At 27.7% G+C, this 22,166-nt stretch overlaps 3 protein-coding genes across 3 annotated transcripts; 1 reads left to right on the top strand and 2 right to left on the bottom strand.

Moving 5' to 3' along the window:
* Nucleotides 1–3,253: 3,253 nt before the first annotated feature.
* LOC122499816 (dual specificity mitogen-activated protein kinase kinase 7-like) lies at nt 3,254–16,082 on the bottom strand. Its single transcript, XM_043608339.1, has 8 exons — nt 15,747–16,082; nt 11,302–11,792; nt 10,960–11,139; nt 10,720–10,854; nt 10,339–10,586; nt 4,566–5,180; nt 3,917–4,204; nt 3,254–3,503 (listed from the first exon to the last, which is right to left on the bottom strand). Exons 1-8 carry the CDS (start codon nt 15,910–15,912, stop codon nt 3,368–3,370), a joined length of 2,259 nt encoding a protein of 752 aa, XP_043464274.1. The 5' UTR covers nt 15,913–16,082; the 3' UTR covers nt 3,254–3,367.
* Nucleotides 16,083–16,387: 305 nt separating this feature from the next.
* On the top strand, nt 16,388–20,533 carry LOC122499805 (proteasome subunit alpha type-7-1). Its single transcript, XM_043608325.1, has 6 exons — nt 16,388–16,600; nt 19,262–19,388; nt 19,493–19,606; nt 19,704–19,837; nt 20,050–20,232; nt 20,325–20,533. The coding sequence occupies exons 1-6, from the start codon at nt 16,499–16,501 to the stop codon at nt 20,412–20,414; spliced, it is 750 nt and encodes a 249-aa protein (XP_043464260.1). The 5' UTR covers nt 16,388–16,498; the 3' UTR covers nt 20,415–20,533.
* Nucleotides 20,534–20,824: 291 nt separating this feature from the next.
* On the bottom strand, nt 20,825–22,166 carry LOC122499814 (ER membrane protein complex subunit 5). Its single transcript, XM_043608338.1, has 3 exons — nt 21,946–22,166; nt 21,290–21,342; nt 20,825–21,139 (listed from the first exon to the last, which is right to left on the bottom strand). Exons 1-3 carry the CDS (start codon nt 22,025–22,027, stop codon nt 20,951–20,953), a joined length of 324 nt encoding a protein of 107 aa, XP_043464273.1. The 5' UTR covers nt 22,028–22,166; the 3' UTR covers nt 20,825–20,950.

The raw sequence follows: 22,166 nt of genomic DNA, 5'->3' as shown, positions 1-22,166 counted from the left end.
ATTATCGTATGTGCCAAGGCGAACCGACCTATCCACTATCACGACATATCGACTCCCAACTTTATCCCTTCTGTGTTTGCAGTGGCGTCATATATTTATACATAGACGTCATCCTCTGTGTGGATGTCACTGTTGATCGCCAAGCTTCGCGAAATAAACTTGTCAAATTGTGTGAATAACTCACGAATTGATCAATTCTAATAACTTAATGAATACTTTATTATATTTAGAGATTTAGAAAAAATTTACTATATTCTACAGCAATTTGAACTAAACTATTATATTTTAGAGTGAGGTTCATTATACTGATAAGTAGTTCTTATCATTATTAAAGTTTTCCAAGTTCTGACATAATAAGATAACTTTTACTAGTATAATAAACAACAATTTTAAATACAAAGAATTTTTAAAAATCGTTATAAAATCATATTTAAGAGTTTAAATGATAAAAATCTAGGAAACTGTTTGAACCCGAGTCAAAATTTAAGACCTACTTTAGACCCCATTTGAACCTCCTGTAAAACTCAATGGTTCCAGAAGTCCTACCCCTTTGGGCCTACTTTTCTTGTAAGGAGCCCTATTTAAAACCCTGTCAAACCTGGGTTTTTAAACAGACCTTTTTACCAATACAACTCATAATTAAAAATTTAATAATAAAAATTTCAGTTTACAACATTATAATCAAAATTATAAATATTTCGATAAGTTTTATGTAACAGGCGCGAAGTTTTAACTCACAAAACATGTATTAAATCTGATAAATAAAAGAGGTTTTTAAAAGAAAACCTAACGTCAAACCTAACGATTTAGAAAATGTTAATCTTATGTCTATTTTGAACCACGTTGAACCTTTCGACTTTATAGTTTCTTCTATTTAGAGCCCCGTTATACCTATAAACTTTAAATTTTCTTGTAAATATTCGCCACACTGTATTTATTATTTATAATTATAGTTTTTAGTTTCAATATTTATATGTTCCAATTTTTATTTTACCAACCCAGTAAGAAGTGAGGAATTGAAAAGAATTAGAAAATTTTAATTCTTTTAAATTTCGTTTCTGACCATTCTATTTGTATTCATTTGGAGAAGCCGAAAAGAAGCTTAATTCAATTTTTTTCAATACCGTTTTAATATTTTACGCGGAAAAAAAATTTGACAGTTGGGAGATTTGAACCCTCAATTTTCATTGTCGGAGACAAAGAGCTTTTTCGCACAGCTGTAGAAACTGTTCTATAACTATACTGAATTTTAGATACTTACTTTAGAGTATTATGAACTTCAGGAATTGCAGACTTCTTATTTAATCGAATGTTTATTTTAAGTTTATGAGGCATTCGATTTCAAAACGACCCCCTTCGTAAAGAATTGCCAATGTAAGACAATTTTTCAATAAATATTTCTTAGATATTTAGTGGAACGAAATTTTTTATATTAGCGATTTCAAAAGCAGAATTTCTGAAATTTCTGTTAATAAAAATATATTTTTTTTTTAATTATTATTTAATTTCAATAGAGAATTGAGTTTATAACAGCTAAACTTTGAAAAAATTCAAAACACGTTATTTCCTATTTTAATAAAATTTATATCAAACGAAAGCTTAAATATTCTACTTTTTATTTATCAAACGATAATGGATATTTCAGGCGATTTTAATAAATTAATTAACTTTTACAATCATTTCGAAGGTTATATCTAATTGAACCACTGGATCGTAGAAGGGCATATAGCCAATGTAATTCAAATGGGCTGTGTGCCCATTTGAAACGTCTCTAAAATTTAATTAATTTTATAAAATCGCCTAAAATGTCTAATTCTAAGTATAAATCTTAGTCTAAGTCATAGTCTAAGAATTAGTGAAAGAGTCGTAGTCTAAGTCTTAGTCTAGAAATTAGTGAAAGAGTCACAGTCAAAGTCTAAGTCTTAGTCTACGTCTTACTCTAAATCTTAGACTACGTCTTAGTCTAAGTCTTATTCTTAGTCTATGTCTCAGCAGTCTAATTTTTAGTATTAATCAAAGTCATAGTATTAGTCAAAGTACTTAATCAAAGTCAAAGTATTAGTCTGTCTTATTTTGAGTCTTAGAAAAAACTAAGAAGGTACTAAATAAAAATGGAAATGTTGAAACTAATATTTAGTACTTTAAACGTAAAAAGTAAATAACATTTTTAAAATGTTATAAATATATTTAAGTGTTTAATTATATATTTAAGTTATTTATTAAATAAATATTCGTTTCTTAGTTATTTAAATTCCACAACATATCACGTAGTTTTCTTCACGCGTCAAGCTTCCCTCATTTCTTTCTTGTGTTTCTGTTGAATTTGTTCCTGGAGGAAAGTTGATATCATATTCATAGAATTCTTCTTCGTTCCATTCATCTGAGTTTATCAATCATAAGTTGTAGAGTACGCAGCATGCAATTACAAATTTGATCGCAGAGTGATGTTACTGTGATATCAAAATGTTCGCCTGGTTGTACTAATTTTAATATAAACATATTTAGATATGGTAGTGACAAGCCTAGGTACCATTTATTAACTACGTAAGGATAATTATTTAATTTTGACCTCCCCTTCTATTTTAAAACGTACTCATTTTTTTAATTAATCATCAATTTAGGAATGCAAGGCAAACATACTTCTTAAAGTAGAATTATGTAAAAGTATTTTATTAAATTACTTAAATTAAAAAATTATTTTGTATTTGTAGTCATTTAGATAATTTAAATATTTATTGTCCTAAAATATTGTTCGTTTTCTTAAACTTTAAACGTTAAAGTATTGGATACTCCATGTGGGTTTGATGACTCTTTCGTAAAATTGTTCTCCGATAAGTATATCAAAAAGGTCTGAAATTTATCGCCATGGTATTTCATCTTTTGACGAAGTTGCAACAAGGAATGAAGTCAGATTGGATGTGAAAAAGATGCAAATTTTTTGACTTACTAATTATGGGAACAATGATGAGGATATAGATGATAGTCAAAAAGCGGATCATTGTCTAGTATTCATGTTCCAACCACTTCAAGAATCATTTGTGCAGCCAGTTGCCGTTTGTGTATCTAAAGGACCGGCTTGCGGTATTACTACAGCTAAAATAGTCATTCAGTAAGCACAAAGAAAAAAATATGTTATTAATTAATGAAGTGTTTAAAAAATTAATTATTTCTATATATTTTTAATACTTATTCGTTTATTTCGGAAAGTCTTATTGAAGTTTTAACTTAATTATAAAGAAAAACAACATAGAAATTGTGTTTTACGAACTTTTTATGTAACATTCGTAGAAGCGATTATTATTACAAAATTAATTAAAATCAGCTTCACAAGGTGTTAACAATGAGCAATGTACAAGTTACTAATAAATTATGAAGGATGTGGCCTTCTTTGAGGTTCAGGAGTATATCGAACGTAAGCTCTAATATGCTGTGGACTTCCAGGCACAGAACAACTTTCAGATAACCTCCTAGGAGGTGGCTGCGGTGGTAAAGATGAAACATACCTGAGAAAAAAATTCACTTTGTAGTATAATTTAGGACAATAAAATATTTACCAGATAATTACTGTCGATCATGTACAAAAGAGTTACTTCCTAATTATCATAGAAATCTTCAAAAATTTGACGTTCATATGACAAAAAAAGACAACCGATAATAGTTCACACACTGAGAAAGACCGATTATTCAGGTTAAGAAAGTTAAAAATGTAATATTAGGTAGTTTCTATAATTATGTTGCTGTGTGGCTGGGAGCATTTTTTACATAATGCATATTTTATGGACAGTTTTTAAATGAAATTTAATATAAACCAGTATACTAAATTAACGAAAATTTCTAACTTTGTATCGCATATAAAGATAAAATTTCAAAATAAAGATAATGAAAATATATTCAAATGCTTATTGTAATGACAAACCTTCGACTCAAAGATGGAGAAGACTGCTCTATTATATGGCGTCGAGTAGGTAAAGGAGATTCTCCTCGGCTTAATCTAGGTGGTGGTTCTGGAGAAGGAACTCGATCAATTCCCAACCTTAATCTTACGTAAGAAGTCAAACGTTTCTTTGCAGATTCTTTAGAAGAAACAGGGAACTGAGGAATTGTAGATGGCGGTTCCTGTTTTATGTGATGCCCTAAGCGCGTTATCAATAACTCAGAAGCATGTGAATTATATAAAGTCTGAGTTTTTATTTCTGAAGGGTATCTGCAACAAAAATTTAGGTATATCTTAATTGCCCACGGTGGCCAGTGAATCTTAAGTGCAAAATTGGGGAAAAATTTTAGGGAAAACATATGCTAAGTGTGTTCAATAGTGGATTCCGCTTCGTGTTGAAAAGAAAACTTATGATAGAAAACTTCATATAACCCATAAATGAGTGTTTAATAGTAATCGCGTAACCAATCCGTTGTTTTTGACACTCCTTCATCATAATTTTTTTCAACGCATGACATATTCAAAGAGGAATATTTTTATAGGACATGAACTTACTAGAGTGAAACATTACACATAATAAAAGAAATATGAATTATACTAGATTACATATTAAAATTTTTTTTAAACTTACCGTTTCCGATTAATCATAGGACTACCAAAAATATCCTGAGAATGTAGATGTGTCTGAGGCACTGGAATATGTTCTAATCGACTTTGTACATAGGGAGAGTGTCGTCCATTTTCAACAACTGGTGGAATTACACCTGGAGGATCTACATTTTCCCGACGCCAAGGTGAGTAATCTCTGACATGAGGACTTTGTGATCTTCTAGTTTGCCATCGATCTCCACTGCATTCTTGTTGTTCCGTATTATTTGAGTAGGAAGAATGCGTTCTTCCAAAATCTCTATTTTGACTACTAATAGAAGTTCTATTGAATGTTAAATTCTTTTGTTCCAAAAAATTTCTATATGATGAAACTGGACGTTGTACGTTAATATCACCATTGTCCCAAATTGTTTGAGGTGAAAAAGGTTTGCTCTCTTTTCGCCGTAAAGCATATGGACTATAAGGTACATAATTAGCTATATTATCGCTGAATGAGCGTTGATGATTAGGTAAACAAGTCATATCTTGTGAATCAATAGTAACGCTACTTGAATGAGATGTTTCACTTTTTCCTTTCAAACTCACAGTTTGTTTCAAAGAGATATGACCAGTTGGCCGATGTGGTCCTCCTGGTACCCTAGAAGAACAACAAAAATAAAATTTAACATTTAGTTTAAACGGACATTAACCATAAATCAAATTATCTGAACTTTGATTTGATTTTTAGATCTGCTCCTTTCATTTAAATATTTAGATTTATATTGTATGCATAGGAATTTATAATGCATTCCTTGCACAAAAATAAAAAAAGTATTTAAAAATTAATAAAAATATGTGAAAAACAAATGATTAATTCCTAGTCAAGAAAAAAGAAAAAATACTACTCTACTACTTACTACATCGATGGGTTTCATGTTATATTTATTTCCAAATACCTTCAAAAATGTTTATTTTAATTATTTTCCCCTGCATTAAAGTTCATATTCTCAGAAAAATAGTTAAACGTATATTTTTTTATTTTAGTAAAAAATTAAAAGTGCTATACCTACGTCCCACAAATTAAGAAAACATTAAGGTCTAAAAAATTTGAAAATTTTCTTTTAAATAGCAATTACATGATGTCAAATGACTTCTAATTTATTCTTCTTACAAAGTTTTTTTTAAATATCCACAAAAATAGGCCTTCCAATGTGGTGTCCTCCCCTAATTAGTGTTTATAATGGTGACGACATTAATGAGGTTAGGTGTAGTCAATGACGACTCATAATTTAAACCTTCGAAAGAAGATATATTTTTAACAAAACAAAATAATAACAAAAAGTTGTACAAAAGAATAATAATAAAATAAGAGAATGAATACAAGGCAAAAAATGTAGAAGAAACAAGAAAATATAAAAACTGAATATAATGCAAATAGAAAAATAGAAAACTACACAAAATATCAATGTGAAAATCTAGAAAATCTATCTAATATTCGCTGATGAAGAATTTGATTATAACAAAAACAGAAAAATAATAAGCAACAGTGAATTTTTCACCGATCTTGAAGCGCGGTTTCTCCTACGCTGGTCCTGCTCGCCTTTAATCTGAAAGAACAGATTTTATTTGAATTAAGTTCTAACAATTATATTGTAGGCCAAATAACGCTTCACATCGGGAAGAATATAGATATTGAAATCCATTCGATATTCATGCCTGACGAGAAGTTAGTGCGAATTGAATAGTATTACAGGTTGCATCTCCACCCGAGAAGCCCCTCGAGAAAGGAAATTTACTTGATGCATCATCTCTGTTGAGAGAGTAGCTCCTCTACTTGGCAGGGATCGTTCGCGATGTTAACCCTCTGCCTACGCTGACTTATCCCCACTCTAGCGCTTTTGAATGTATTTCCCATAGTCCCCACCAGGCGACCGAATTGTCGTTTTTTGTCGATAACGGTCACTTGCGTAGGCAGAGGGTTAAAATCGTGTGCACGTGTATTTGAGAATCTGAGCGAAAAGATAGGAAAGAAGACGAAGGGTATTATTTAGTCGAGAAAGTTCCCAGACCTGGTACATTCTCAGGAAGTCGAAAGGACTGTTGGACGTTGTAGCTCCTGCAGATCATATACCCTAACAAAGAAGGCATAAGGGATCGAAGAATAGAACGAAAGTGTAAAACGATTTGCTGTCGGTTGTCTTGAGAAGCTTCTCGAAGCCGGTCGAGGGCGAACTGAGTAAATTGTCAGTGCAACAAAGTACGAAAAGAATGCTCGTAGCTCGAGAGAGGCTATGGTTCGTTCTTCTTCAATATAAATTGAATCATGAAAGAAGAAGTTTAAAATGTTCTTCGAATGTTTCCTTGGTTACAAAGATGTAATCGAAGTATGAAAATAAATTAGATATTAGTTCAACTGGAATTACTAGGTTGATAATTCGTTAGAATGTTGCAGGTGCTGAGTGTAGTTCAAAAGGCATGACTATTGCTTCATGATTGATCTTTTCCGAGAGACTTATTCAATCCAGAGGGGCTAGGCCCGTGCGCAGGATTTTCTTCTGGAGGGTTCAAACATGTTTAAAAGCTTGAATAACTTTTATCTTTTTAAAATATTTCAATAGAAAAACATAGTGGCTACCCCAGATAGACAAAATTTTTGGAAATTGATAAAAATCGGCTTAAAATCGATAATGCCAGAAACCAAATTTCAAAAACATGACAACAATAATCTTATTGAAATTACAAAAAATTACGTTTAGTTTATTTCATATAACAATTATAATTTATACATAATATGCACTTCTTATTAATTATTTAAAATCAAATTTTCCGCCACAAATTTTTGATCCTATAGAGTTTAATTGATTTTATTTAATTTATTGTAAGTGTATAATTAAAAAGAATCACACTTCCTTGAGCTTTTCCCAGACTGCAGACTAAATTCCCTGTCTTTTCCGGATTTTTAAGATTCCCTGTCTATTTACGGTTTTCCAGATGGCTCGCCACCCTGCAAAAATCACATAAACTTTGTTTGACGCTCGTTACTCGGGTGTTTTCAAGGGTGCTGATTATGAATCCAATTTCAGTTTTCCAAAATTAAATGTGGGGGGCAAATTATAAAATAAATGTTAAATTTTTATGAAATTCAATAACTACTCATGTTTATAGTTTCGAGGCGCATGATTATTCCTCAAATGTCATTTGACCGAAATAATATAACAGTTCTTTAAATGCCACTTCGGTCAAATGACATTTGGGGAATAACCTTGCGTCTCTATAGTTTCTAATACATAAAAATTTTCAGCGATACCGTAAGTAATTTGTAAATAACTTGTTTAAAGCAAAGTAAGTAAACTTGGAATGATATTCTCTCAAATATTGAATCCTCCATCTTGAATTTTAAAAAACTGACTTCGGATTCATAATCAGCGGCTCTGAAAACCTCCGAATAACGAGTTTCATGTATATTCTATGCGATTTTTAAAAATTCCTTAGCCATATTATATCCGCCATTTTGAATTTTGAAAAACTTATATATCGGAATTGTAATCAGCGATCTTAAAAAGCACCGAGTAACGAAAGTTATAGTAATCCAAACATTATTTTGTGAGTTATTGTTAATTAGTATTTCACGACCTGAATCTCATGGTTAATTTGTTTACAAACAGCTGTAAAATTTGTAATTATTAACTGACTCTTTCAGACAACTTTTATAGTACTATTAACTCGAATTTAAAACACTTTTTAGAACCTAAACACAAAAAAAACATTGTGTGCCGAAATTTTCTTCCTTGGTTTGTAGAACACCCATATGGGGCATTATTTCTCAAACGTCCCAGCCAGAAATTAGAAGTCTTGGGATTGGCTTGATACTTTGCAGTTGAACGACACAAATATCATTGTTTTATCTTCATCGTCAATTAATAATAATATATGATAATTCTGATAACCCAGCTCCTTGGATTCGAAGCAGGACTCGCCCACAGATCATTACTCCGCAAACTTCTCAGCCAGCAAACCGACAACAACGACCAGAGCCGGCTTCACGACGAGCTGTTGCAGCAATACCTGTACAGCTTAGAGGAACTGCTCGACAACGTTTGAGGAGAGTCATGAGAATGATGCGATAAATTTTTTACATCATTCACTATATTCAGTTTTTTTCATTAATCATGTTTTTTTGTTTTGCTTGCACTGTATTGTATTTTTTCGGTGTATGGTGTAAATAAGATAACCCATCAGATCAGCGATTTCAAGGTGGCATAAGTCAATGTTGCAACTTAGTCACTAATATCTATAACTGTTAGTAAATATTTGAAACACTTATTTACTTTTGACTAAGGTATCATTTCTACTAAATATGCTTGCCATGGCTCATCAATATCACGCATTTCAACTCGACGGAGATGATAATTTTTATAGCCTGAGTATGCAGTTCATTCACTATTGTTAATGTTTTGTTGCTCACTCTCGAGAGCCCTCAAGCGGATATCCAATTCACTAATAATTTTAATATGACAAGTCTTCATTTATATCTTTTTCAAAAATTTTAAGTTTTGCTGCAATAGCCATCAAGGATCTTTAGAAACAAGTTGTTATTGTCTACCTTTGATCTAAGTGATGCACTCGCTTTCTAGAATAAACGCACTTCCTCTTTTATCATATGGCGTACAAGTTTTAAATTGACTGCATCGTTCTCTTCTTCAGCGCAAGCAAGATTACAGATGTTTCTACCTTCAACGACGAAGTAACCTTGAGAATTGAGTTTAAAACAAATTCCAGATGGACCAGAAGGTTCCTTTAGCTTCATGTAGTTCAATAATGGACATAATTTCAATATTGTGACTATGATTTCCAGCAGCTTGAGAAGCCATCAAACGCCTGAGATGGTCAACCAACTCATTTGGATCATCTTAATAGATATATTTTCGGTGAAAATTAATTTTTGTAATAATTTTAGGTATTGATCTACCACTTACAGATGGCTGTTTGGTCGGTGGTCGGGGGAAGAATTGAGATATAAAATCAAAATACTTGTAGCTTTTATCCATACGGATAGATTCAGAGAAACTATATTTCTTTTTGTGTGCATTAGTAGCAATAAGAATCCCTATATAAATAATGAATGAATCCCTTTCACACATTTTCAGCAGCTTCTGTTACCCATTTAACTTACGATGTTTTCGCCTAAATGCCTCACTAGCTTTAGCAATTTGATGAAGATATTATTTTTTTTATGAAACGTTTTATTATTACAAGGTTTCATATTAAACTAACAACATTTTTAAAGATGACCATAAGCTGTCAAATCCTTTCCTATATCTTTCATCATTTAAATCAGAATCCTTATCAATTACTACAAAGCCATACTTGTCTGAATTCCAACATGTTGATCATAGTTCTCGAAATTGATTAAATGTCATGTCAGTATTTACGTGATCATCATACACTTGTCCTAAATTTTTCTCATCTTGACGAAAAAGAACTAATAAATTAACATTATCACGCACTAAATGTGAAGGAATGCGGGCACACTAAATGGTAAATACCCTACTCCATCAGCATTACTTACAACTTGTTCCAAGAATTCATACTTGAGTTGATGCAGAGGTTTTGAGTATAAGTAAATATTATCAAATCTAACATCATTAGGGTGTAAAATTAGAGAAATATAATTAAAAATATGTGAAAATTAAAAATATTCTTATTATTTAAAAGGCGAATTTTAAATAAATAAAATATACCTATAATTTAAAACCTTCAACACGAAAAGTGAAAAAACAAGAAAACATTATTGGTTTTTAATATTTGTAACAAACCTTGGATCAAGTTGACTCATAACTTCGCTGAACCACTGATATTCTGCTGTTGAATTCGTAACATTAGTTTCTTCTTCCTGCGTGAAGTCGTGTTTTTTAATAAAAGGATGTTCCATAAGTTTGTGATACTTTGGTCTATGTTTATAATTTTTGGTAAGGCAACAATTAACAAAATTTCTGAATTCCTTTGAAAATGAAGTATCGAGTGGAAGAGATGGAGGATCATCTTGAACCACCCTACTTAATACCTAAAAAAATATTTTATTAATGACCACATTTAATTATAGACTTGAATTTGTTTTATTTTAAATTATTTAAATAACAAATATATTACAATATAAATAAGTTTTAGTATAAAATAATTTAAATTGAATAATTTACCTCGAAATCAGTCTTGCAGTCACGATAAGGAAATACTCCAGTTGCTAATTCTACTAAGGTTATACCCAAGCTCCATACATCAGCTCTTATGTCATAATCTGGCTTTGTTGGATCTGGTGGATCTATTCTTTCAGGCTAAGCAGAATGTTAAGAAACATTAACATCTTTTATACAAGTTGACGCAAGTTATAAAATGTCGTTCATTTTGTAATGGATCTAATAAAATTAATAGATACTTACCGCCATGTAAGCTGCACATCCAGCACTTCTAGTTTTTGCTTTGCTATCTACTAAACGACCAGATATTCCAAAATCACAGAGTTTGACGCCTCCTTCATCATCCAAAAGAATATTACTAGGTTTCACATCCCTATGAATTACACCGTGTTTTTCCTTCAGATAAGATAATGCCTTCACAGTCTATTAGATAAAAATAATTAACGTTAATATTGATTTTGCGGATCTTAGTATGTTTACGCGAAAAATGATATCAATATCCGAATATAATTAATAATTCATTAAATTTATTAAAACTTTTTATGTCCTTAAAGTGCCAAATTGTTAAGAAATTAAAATACTTACTGAAACAGTTACTTTTCCTAGAAAACATTCTGGTATTGCTTGTCTACCGTTTTTGAGAAGTTTATCTAAGCAAGTAGTCATAAGTTCCATGCAAATCCAGACATCAGATTCTGTAATAAAACATCCGAGGCACTGCACTATGAAGGGACAATCATGTGACTTTAAAACAACATCAAGATCCATAATAATTCTCTTGTTTTCTTCGGCATTTCCAGAACGACGCATTTGTTTCACAGCTATTACAACACCACTAGGTTTATGCTTCATTTTCACTACGTGACCACACGTTCCATTACCTAGTTCTCCTAAATGCTCCAGATCTCTCATTTCTGTTTGGTATTTTCGTCCATTTATGTTTAAATTACCATTCATTTTCATAATTTCTTGTAGCTTCAATTCAAATTCACTATCATACATCTTTGGCGGTAGCATTTGTAAGACTGGTAAATCCAACACCCTTCTAATCCGTGTTGGTGTGCCCATTTCTCCAACTAAGTAGAAAAGATAATTGAAAATTTTTACTTTTTAACGACTGAGTTTTTTTACCGTAATAAGGTAAAGGAGCTTCTACAATAGTTTTCGAATGCATTTCTTTAGACATAATAATTGATAATGTTAAAGAAGATCCTCAGAGAGTCTGGGTCTTCATTATGACAAAAATATCGATAAAATCGTAGGGTTGGAGGACTGGGGAACTGTAAGATCGCAAAAATACGCAGACGAAGGGTTAGTTTTTATGATAAGGGTTGTAGAAACTGGAGACATTTTGCCTTTGTCCTTCAATTTTTGTTCTTAACAAATTACGCGTTCACAATTATTAAATTGCATTGAAGAAACAATCAAAGTCGTGACAGATGCTGCTTTCGACATTGTTGCGACTGTATGCGATGGAGGAACAAACAACCAAGCTGAAATTTTGACACTTCTGGAAGACACTAAAAAATTAATGGGCGAAGAATGTTCTACAACGTAAGTACATGTTGTTATAAATATAGTTTTATTTGATATGGTATGATTAAAAAATCCATGCCTATTTTTAGATTTACAATTTATAAAATATTTATTTCAGATGGAAAATTTATCAATACATTGGGTACTTCAAGACACTTGTCATCAATAATAGGACGCGAATTCATTTGAATGCTGCAAACTGTAAAGATGACGAAGGAAATTTTATTTTTGACTGGAAAAATTATTTTACTTTTTCTGAAAACGAAGAATCACATAAACCGCAGATAATTTCTTCAAGTAACGTTAACATTGTTCCTACTTTTGATTACATTCCCGAAAAGAGTACTACGTCAACTGCAACCATTTCTATTCCTCATTTTTTATATTTTGAAAATTCTAAATTAACTTTATCTAAGTAACTTAAATTCATTATTTGTTGAATATTATGAAAAAAGTGTTTACGATTTGTGCTCAAAATTTAATTATTTCGTTGAAATTAATGAGAACCTGAACCGATATAAACAAAATGTTGAAGATTATAAGATTTTGAAAAAAGCTATCTGAAAGTAATGTTTTATGTTTGGAATTTTATTTCGGGCAAAATTTAGCCCTATCCAAACTACCAGTCTCAGATCAGTTTTACAAAAGGTTAATTTGGCTGCACATTTCTGATGTCAATGTTTTGGGTGAGCAAAAGCGAAGCTACATGTATAATTTTTTAGAAGGAAATTTAAAAAAGGGGTGAAAACTGTATGCAATTTTATTTTTGACTCCATCCAAATATTTAAAAGTTATGAAGCACCACTTAACAGTATAGATTAACTTTGGATATTAAATTGACAATTTGATAAAAATGGATCGAGCTCCTTCGATTGGAATTAGAAAAGAAAAAATTTAAAATGTTCAGTCTTTACTTCAGTACACGAGTGACGAGTCACAAAGTGAAGAATATTTTTAATGATTTAATAGGAAAGTCTTGAATCGAATCAATGAAATGTAATTTAAAGAAACAACATTCATTGAAAAGGCTGTGAAAATCTATAGAACAACTTTATTACCTAATTATTGGTTTAAAAACTTATTAACACTTTAAAAGTTATTGTTTTAAAAATTCAATTATTTTATTGTTATCTAAATGCATAATACGTAGAAAAATAATATTTGTTTTAGTCAAGTAAAACTTACCAATATTAAATATTGGGTGCAATTAGAAAAAATTTAAAAATTAAATACTTTTAAAAAAATGATTCAATTACAAATGCTGTCTTCATGAATAATACATAATTATAAATATGTTAATAAGATTATTGACAAAGATTAAAAATATTTTAAAAAACCTTTAAAGCAAGGTTGCCACAAAACATCGATAAAATTTTGTGACTTTTCCATGTTTTCCAGGCCATTTATTAAAAAATTCTTCATACTTAATTCAAATAGAAAAATAATTTTAAGTGATTTTGTTTAATTAAAATTAGTTTGTAAGCTTAATCTCAATATGTAGAAAAAATTTACTGTTTTGATTCAAAAATGTTATGTTTAAATAATTATGTTTAATTTAAATATATTTCCTGTGTGGATTTAAACAAAAATTATGTTTAAAAATTTTTTGTTTGATTCAAACTTAAAAGTTGATTATAAATAATTTAAAATCTACCACAACTTATGTTTGAATTAAATATAATTATTATTTCTTTAAATGACCAAAAAAATATGTTCGAATTAAACTTTAATATGTTTGACTGTATAGCAAAGATATTTTAAGTTTGATTTAAACAAAATTTGCTTGAATGAAAAAAATCGTTTTCTCAGTGTAAGTTATTAATTTTATAAATAATTAAAATTTAAGTTAAAATTGGCGAGATTATTTGTAATACGCTCTGAAGAAAGGTACCTACCTTAGATAAGGAAATCGCTTTAAGGTTATGTTTGTGTTAATTTTGTAATAATTAAGAATTTAGTAAAGTAAGTTAGTTTGTAAGTTTTTGTATTAATATAAGATTTTTTAAATTGATCCTCAAACATATCAAGGAGGGTAAATAAATAAAATAAAAAAATTCTTTCTATTCCTAACAATAATTGAACTTTCCAAATAAAAATTTCCCTTTTTTAAATTTTAAAAAATAACATTTTTGATAACATTTTATTATTAATTTTTATAATATTTTTTGTAACTTTAATAATTTTGAATCTCAAATTATTTAATTTTTGCATAGAATTTTATTAAATATTTTAGAAAATAATTTGTTTTTAAGAATTTTATTCCAAACTTTGTGAAAATAATTTAATTTTTTTTAATTGAAAATAACTGACTGTATGTATAAAAATAATTGAATTTTTGCAAGTTTTATTCGACGAATTTTGTTAAAATTATATGAAAATAATTCAATTCTTATAAAGAATTTTAATAAAATTTATTAAAAAAAATTGAATTCTTTGGAGAAATTTTATTTAAATTATATTGAAAATAATTGAATTCTTTAGATAAATGTTATTTAAATTGTATTGAAAATATTTACAAATGCAAAAGAAACTTGATTATTGTTCATATAATTATTGTTAACAACAATAATTAAAAAAAAAGAAGGTAAAAGTATATTCATGTCTATCAATAAACATAGACAACATGAAAATCCAAAGACAATATTTTTTCTAATTGTTATTTTTACTTATTTTTACCAAATACTTATCATAATTCAATTATTTAAATACAAAAATAAATAATTAATTATTCGTGTAAATTGCAACTGTACTTTATTGATTTTTTTTAAATTGGGGTTAAATCTTCATACTCCACTTATTTTATTATTTACAAATTAACTGTCAAACTTTTGACATAACAATTCGAACTATAAAGCAAAAGATAGGAATAAAACAACACGAACTTCACGTGAGGACAGATTATGTCGATTATTATAATCTAATTAATAATTCTATAGAAGTTTGTTATTTTTTCAGTACATTTGATAAAATTCTCTGTTTCTCACGTCCTGTGTCAACTCTGATCAATAAAATACTTGGAATTAATTAAAATTTTATACAAAAATAATATCTTCCAGGTGTAGAAATAAATAAATATTCTAAACGACAAATATTTTTATTTCACTTTTAGTAATTTAATGTTTTTCCAAAAATGTTAAATCAGAATTATTTTATCAATTTCTCGAATTTTATCCTGACGACCATAACCTTACTACTATTTTAGAGTTCGGAAATTTTCATATAAGTTCAATTGTTATTTCTCTAAACTTTCCACAACAATCGTTACATGTCAAAGTTTCACTGTCAACTAGGAAAGTATATTAATAATTAACGAAATTTTGACAATTTAAAAATAGTAAAACTCCACTAAAAATATATTCTATTTATTGTATAGTGTAAATAACAAAACAGAATGACATAACCTATATTTGTTTGAGAAATAGTACAAAAGTGGATTTTCATAATGATTTTAAAACAAAAACAGTTAAACATTATCGGTCTAAGACAGAACTTACGTTGTCTAGGTCTTCGAGGAGCAGGGCTTGTAATCGAAACAGAGGATTTTTGCATACCAGTGCATGAAGTATTTTCATTTGATTGTCTATCTCCTTGTAGAGATTCATTTTCTACCCTAAGACGCTCTTGTAAGTTAAGAATTTTATTTTCTAATGTACTTGACATACTATCAACAAAATGTGCGAGTTCAAGATTTCAATCAGTCGCACAAAATATCTCATAACAAAAATAACATCACATAACTTTTTTTTTTAATTAAAAAGGAAGAACTGCGCTCTAAAGTCAGACCATTACACCCTGACAAGTTATATAGAGTCAGTCAGTGGTAAGGAGGAGATAGGATTTCGATATATTTTTTTATAACCCCTTCGATACTCGAAAGTCGATTTAATTTTTTATTTTCAAAAATAGTTTATCCTTCTCTAACTCTTTACTATTAAGGTCTTTCTACAATACGATCGTTCGCGAAAGCTAAACATGAGTTAGAAAAGGACAGAAATATATTTGTGTTCTTTTCTATCTCAAAGGTCTCGTCCGCGAACGACTTTCGCGAACCAATTGTGCATTGGACTTTAGAATCCTAGTGAAGAAAAACCTTTAGGATTCTTTGTTCTCTCCACATGACCAGCCCTGGTTATATGTATGTGTTACTTTTGTGTGTGTGCATGAGACGGCATCATTATTTATATTGGAGAAAAGTAAAGTCATTTAGTTTGAAAATTAAGTAGTTAAATATTTGAAATATTTAAAAATGTCATCACGCTACGATAGAGCGATTACTGTCTTTTCTCCAGATGGCCATTTACTTCAAGTAGAATACGCTCAGGAAGCAGTACGAAAAGGTTCTACCGCTGTAAGTATAATTTTATATGGTTTAACCTCAAAAGAATTTTTAAGTCCGAATTAAAAACAAGTTGTTCATTTCATGATCATTTAGCTTCCTCATTATGATAAACAAATTTCCTCTTGAGAAAGAAAAAAATGCTCATCATGTGAATATAATCTTCAAATTGTTTTACAAATATTGGGTGAAATTTAAATATTATACATGCCAATTACTTTATTTTTACGGAGCTATTCCATTATATTTCGACTAAAGTGGTTGCCGACTACTTTTAAAAAATATTAATACTTGCAGGAATAATTTTAAAAGTATTAGCATTAAGAAATGAAAATAATTTTTTAAAAAATTTTATTGATTGTAAAATAAGCATTTAAAGTATATGAGGTGCTAAAAACTGTCACTTCTTCAATATAATAGAAAATATTAAATATAACACATAATTTTCTATGTGAGAGTAAACAAATTGGAATTTATTAAGAATGACTTAATTTATTAATGTAAATTGATAGAAACAATTAAAGATAAGAAGTAGTAAATAAAAGACGATTTTAAAGTTCACTTGTCAACTGTTTATGATTTAAATAATATAACGTAAGAATTTTATAAATATTAAAGTTGTTCATCCAACAGAATTTTTAACAACAACTGATTACAAAAATTCAATTGTTTTCAAAAAATTTAATAAAATTCTTGGAAAAATTTCAATTATTTTCAAAAACTTTTCTCATTTGAATTATTTTTAATATCTACTATTTTAATAAAATATTCCAAAAGAATTCAATTATTTAAACAAAATTTTAATAAAAATTTCATAGGAATTTAATTACCAATTTTTTATCAATTTCTTCACACCAATTCAATTATTTTTAATTTTTTAATGAAATTTCTCGAAATAATTCAAATATATTCAAAGAATTGAAAAAAAATAGTTTTGAGAAATTCAATTATTTCAAAAAATTTGAATAAAAATCTTTTAAAAATTCTATTATTTAAAAAAATTTTGACAAAATTCTTTACAAAATTTAGTTAATAAAATTGCAATGTAAATACAATTCAATTATTTTTAATACAATTCTTCTTAAAAATTCAATTATTTTCACAAATAATACATTTTTTTATGGGAATTCAATTATTTTATTATTTAAAAAGATTTGAATAAAATTCTTCGCAAGAAATTAATGATTTTCATAAATAACACAATTTTTCTCGAGAATTCAATTATTTTAACAAATTTTGATAAAATGCTCTATAAATTTGAACAATTATAATAATATTGATCATAGAATACAATTATTTTCATAAAATATTACATTCTCTCAAGGAATTACAATTATTGTCAAAAATATTTGTAAAAATCTTCGAAACAATTCATTTATTTTCATAAAAAATAAAATTCTTTGAAGCAATTCAATTATTTAAGAAATTTTCATAAAATTCTTCCCAAGAATTGAATTTTTTTCAAAAATAAAATTTTTTATTGGAATTCAACTATTTAAAAGAAAATTTAATAAAATTCTTCGACAGATTTTAATTTTTTCAATTTTTTAATGAAATTTCTAAATGCAATTTAATTATTTTCAAAAAGTTTTTAAAAATTCTGAAAAATTCAATTATTTCAAAAAATTTGAATAAAATTCTTCACATGAAATTAATTATTTTCATAAATAATAATATTTTTCTCCGGAATTCAATTATTTTCACAAAAGAAATTCTTCACATGAATTTAATTCTTTAAAAAAAAAGTTGTAATAAAATTCGTTGCAAGAATTCAATTATTTTTATAAAGAACAAAACTTATCGCAAAATTTCAATTATTTTTTACACAATTTTAAATAAAATGATAGAAAATTGCATTTATTCTTAAATTTTTTTTAAGATTCGCCGAAAGAATTCAATTATTTTTAAAAATTTTGATAAAATTTTTCATAAAAATTCAATTTTAGGAAATGTTTAATTATTTAATAAATTATTTATTTTTGTATAATTAAATAATTGAATTCTCGAAACATTTTCTTATAAAAATTGATTAAAAAAGGAATTTCACTTAAAATTTTAAATTATAATTGAATATTAAAAGCATTATAGCGTGAATTTTTAGAAATAATTGAATTTTGAAAAGAGTTTAAATTAAAATCTTTGAATATTTGAATCTATAGATTTCAGTATTCTTATGATATAAAATAATGATTTTATCACTCTGTCATCTTAAATTTATTATTGTAAAACATGAAGAAATCGATAACTCCGAGTCTTTGACTCGGAAAAATTTGAATTTCAGAAGGTTTGAATTTGAAAATTTTAATTTTTATGGAAAAATAATAATGATTAAATATTTATTTAAAAAAGAAGTTATTGATGAAATGGAATAATTTTACAATTAAAGCAATTCGTAAATAAATGTAATAGAACATTTTTTGAAATATCTAATAATTTTTGGAGTGAATCAGAATATTCTTCAGGGTTAGGGAAAAAGTCAAAATTTTTTCTGGAAAAACAAAATTAAATTTTTGTGGCAACCGTGATAAAATACATAATAATTTAATTTTTTTTAATTCATTGATATTCGTAGTTGTCTAAAGATTAAAATAAAAAAATTTTTATAAATACTTTTAACTTTTTTCATTTTATGCAACAATCTTCTTAATTTAATTTTCTAAATAATTGAAATAGGTTGGAGTTCGAGGGAAGGATGTCGTTGTTCTTGGAGTTGAAAAAAAATCTGTCGCCAAATTACAAGAAGAACGCACCGTCCGTAAAATATGCCTTTTGGATGATCACGCAGTTATGGCTTTTGCAGGTTATACTTTTTTATATCTCGTTAATTTATTAAGGCAGTGACAATTTTTCTAAAAAAAATATCTTGTGTTAAAATACGATTGACATTATTTTAAAAAAATTTAGGTTTGACTGCTGATGCAAGAGTACTTATAAACAGAGCTCAAATAGAATGCCAAAGTCACAAATTAACTGTTGAAGATCCAGCTACATTAGAATATATTACGAGGTATATCGCAGGTAAGACGAATTTTCATTGATAATTAATAAATCATACAAAAATTAAAACAAAAATTATTTAGAATTTTCTGAAATGTATTGTTGAATTTAACGATAGGTTTAAAGCAGAGATATACTCAAAGTAATGGAAGAAGACCGTTTGGAATTTCCTGTTTATTGGCTGGCTTTGATTATGATGGAGTTCCTCATTTATATCAAACAGAACCCTCTGGCATTTATTACGAATGGAAGGTAAAATATTTTATTATTATCTTTAGCAGTCAAATTATTTTAAATTATTTCAAAGTACTTGAATTTTTATTAACAATATCTTTCAAGTTTTTAAAGTAATCGTATTTTTTAATAATTATAATTGAAAACGTTTAAAATAATTAAATTAATATATGTGAGAAAATAAAAAATTCAAATAATTTAATAAATAATCCGCAATTTTAATTTTAAAGGCAAATGCCACTGGACGCAGCGCTAAAACTGTTCGTGAATTTTTGGAAAAATATTATACATCTGACGAAGTTGCAACTGAGAAAGGTACCATTAAATTAGCCATTAGAGCTCTGCTGGAAGTTGTTCAGTCTGGTCAAAAGAATCTAGAAATTGCAGTTATGCGCAGAGGTCAACCTTTACAGGTAAAACAATATTATTGTATTATTTTAAATTTAAATTTATTTTATTATTTTTAAACTATTTATAAATATCTGAAAAAATATTACATTTGCAGATGCTAGATGCTGACACAATTGGAGATTACGTCACTGAAATTGAAAAAGAAAAAGAAATTGAAGCAGAAAAGAAAAAACAGAAAAAATGAACATTTTTATTTTTATAATGCAATTATTCATATTGTTAATTTCTTATAATAAATGATAAATTTTGATTGAAGAAAATTAATAAATTAACTTTTTTGCAACTTTGTATACCAACAGTCAATCATTTTTTGTCAATTTAGTTTTTCGTGCATGTTATATTAGATACACATTTTTTCGTATTAGGCAAAAATAAAGATTTATTTCTTAAAATAATGAAATTTTTAATTATTGTTATTTATGTTTTGACAGAACAACGTGTAGTTGCAATTTTATTCCGCGTTCATTTCCTTTTTTATACTTAATAATTATATTGTTAATTTATTACACAATTCTTTTTATTATTTAAAAACTTTATATTTAAATAAAGTCTTTTTTACGGGTATAAGAAATATTAAAGTAGAAAAAAATTAAATACTTTGTATTCAATATTTATTTATTTAATGAATTAAAATTTGATTCATAAATATCAGATTTACAAGTTTAGGTATTTAATACAGTAGTAAATTATAAATAAGCGTATAACAAAATACTTGTAAAATTAAAAGCAGTGGTCTGGTGACATTGCTTTTCCTCTGTGATTGAATACTTGAAACGAAGGTAAGTTGCGCAAAGTTTCCCATGATTTGTTCTCCAAGTCTACAACAGCTCGGATTTCTTTGAAATCTCCTGCAATAAACATCACTCCGTACATAACGACAAAAAGACTGAAAATTCCTTGAATGATGATCTGCAAAAAAATTAAAAATATAAAATAAGTTGTGAAAGTTTATAAATTAAAAGAATATTTTATGATTTTAATTAATTTTAAAAAATTTTCCAATCGCAGAAGAAGATAAAGAGTTTGAAAATCTTTAAAAAGTGCGTGAAATGTACTTACATCTATAGGTAATGTTGTAAATTCTTGTTCAGTTATTCGCAGGTAAGAGCGGTCTGAAAAAATAAAAATTATTAAGAAACAAAATGTAATTCCTTAAATTTTACAATTTTCAGTTTATAATTTCCCTTACAATTTACTGCCATTAAAATTATTTTCCCTGCAAAAATTCTTTTTACAGGAAAATACGAAAGTTTACGGAAAATGAGTAGAATTTATAAATTTTAACAAGTTACAATCTATGAAAATAAGCCTCTTAATGTGGTTAATGTTTTTTCTTTTTTTTCAATTTTTTTTTTTTGTATTACATACTAAAAATAATTTTTTCATAACAAATCTTTTTAAAATTAAATAAAACAGTGGTGTAAAATTTGAATGTAGGATAAACAAAATAGAAGGGATTTTTAGTGGGTCCACGTGGACATTTGCATTGATCCCTCCCCCCTTCTTTTGACAGATGACGAGCTGAATATTAAATGTTAAAAAACAAAACCTTTGAATTTTGCTCTAAATATTAACATTTTGCATTGAAATTATTTAAAAAAAAGATTTAAGTAACTTTGCAATTAAATGTAATTTCTATTAAAATTATTAATTCAATAGTTTATTGTACTACCTATTTAATTTAATTTATTTATATTAAAATTTCATTAACTTACGTTGGGCTGCTGAATAAGCTGCATGTATAACAGATAAAAATCCTAGGAATATAATGATTTTGTGAGCTGATGTTACAACCATAATTATTGTTATTTATTAACTAGTTACAAGAAAATAATGTCTTCTTTGGATTATTAGAAATAAATTTCCTTTTGGTTAGTTTTGGTTATTGAAATTGTCTTTTGTATACTCTGCAAGTAAACAGATGATTAAAGGCCAA

This window comes from Leptopilina heterotoma, unplaced genomic scaffold (genome assembly GCF_015476425.1).
Source record: "Leptopilina heterotoma isolate Lh14 unplaced genomic scaffold, ASM1547642v1 Lhet_177, whole genome shotgun sequence".
NCBI classification, from domain to species: domain Eukaryota; kingdom Metazoa; phylum Arthropoda; class Insecta; order Hymenoptera; family Figitidae; genus Leptopilina; species Leptopilina heterotoma.
This window is presented reverse-complemented; position numbering and strand designations above follow the sequence as displayed.

What these genes read in the sequence shown, in the direction of transcription:
- LOC122499816 (XM_043608339.1), bottom strand. Translation starts at nt 15,912, where the DNA reads ATGTCAAGTACATTAGAAAATAAAATTCTTAACTTACAAGAGCGTCTT. An exon ending in GATGTGCAGCTTACATGGCG is followed by an intron (nt 10,855 to 10,959) that starts GTAAGTATCTAT and finishes CATTCTGCTTAG; the next exon opens with CCTGAAAGAATAGATCCACC. An exon ending in CCTATGATTAATCGGAAACG is followed by an intron (nt 4,205 to 4,565) that starts GTAAGTTTAAAA and finishes TTTTTGTTGCAG; the next exon opens with ATACCCTTCAGAAATAAAAA.
- LOC122499805 (XM_043608325.1), top strand. Translation starts at nt 16,499, where the DNA reads ATGTCATCACGCTACGATAGAGCGATTACTGTCTTTTCTCCAGATGGC. An exon ending in TATTACGAGGTATATCGCAG is followed by an intron (nt 19,607 to 19,703) that starts GTAAGACGAATT and finishes ATTTAACGATAG; the next exon opens with GTTTAAAGCAGAGATATACT. An exon ending in GCATTTATTACGAATGGAAG is followed by an intron (nt 19,838 to 20,049) that starts GTAAAATATTTT and finishes TTAATTTTAAAG; the next exon opens with GCAAATGCCACTGGACGCAG.
- LOC122499814 (XM_043608338.1), bottom strand. Translation starts at nt 22,027, where the DNA reads ATGGTTGTAACATCAGCTCACAAAATCATTATATTCCTAGGATTTTTA. An exon ending in AGCTTATTCAGCAGCCCAAC is followed by an intron (nt 21,343 to 21,945) that starts GTAAGTTAATGA and finishes TTATTTTTTCAG; the next exon opens with ACCGCTCTTACCTGCGAATA. An exon ending in TTACAACATTACCTATAGAT is followed by an intron (nt 21,140 to 21,289) that starts GTAAGTACATTT and finishes ATTTTTTTGCAG; the next exon opens with ATCATCATTCAAGGAATTTT.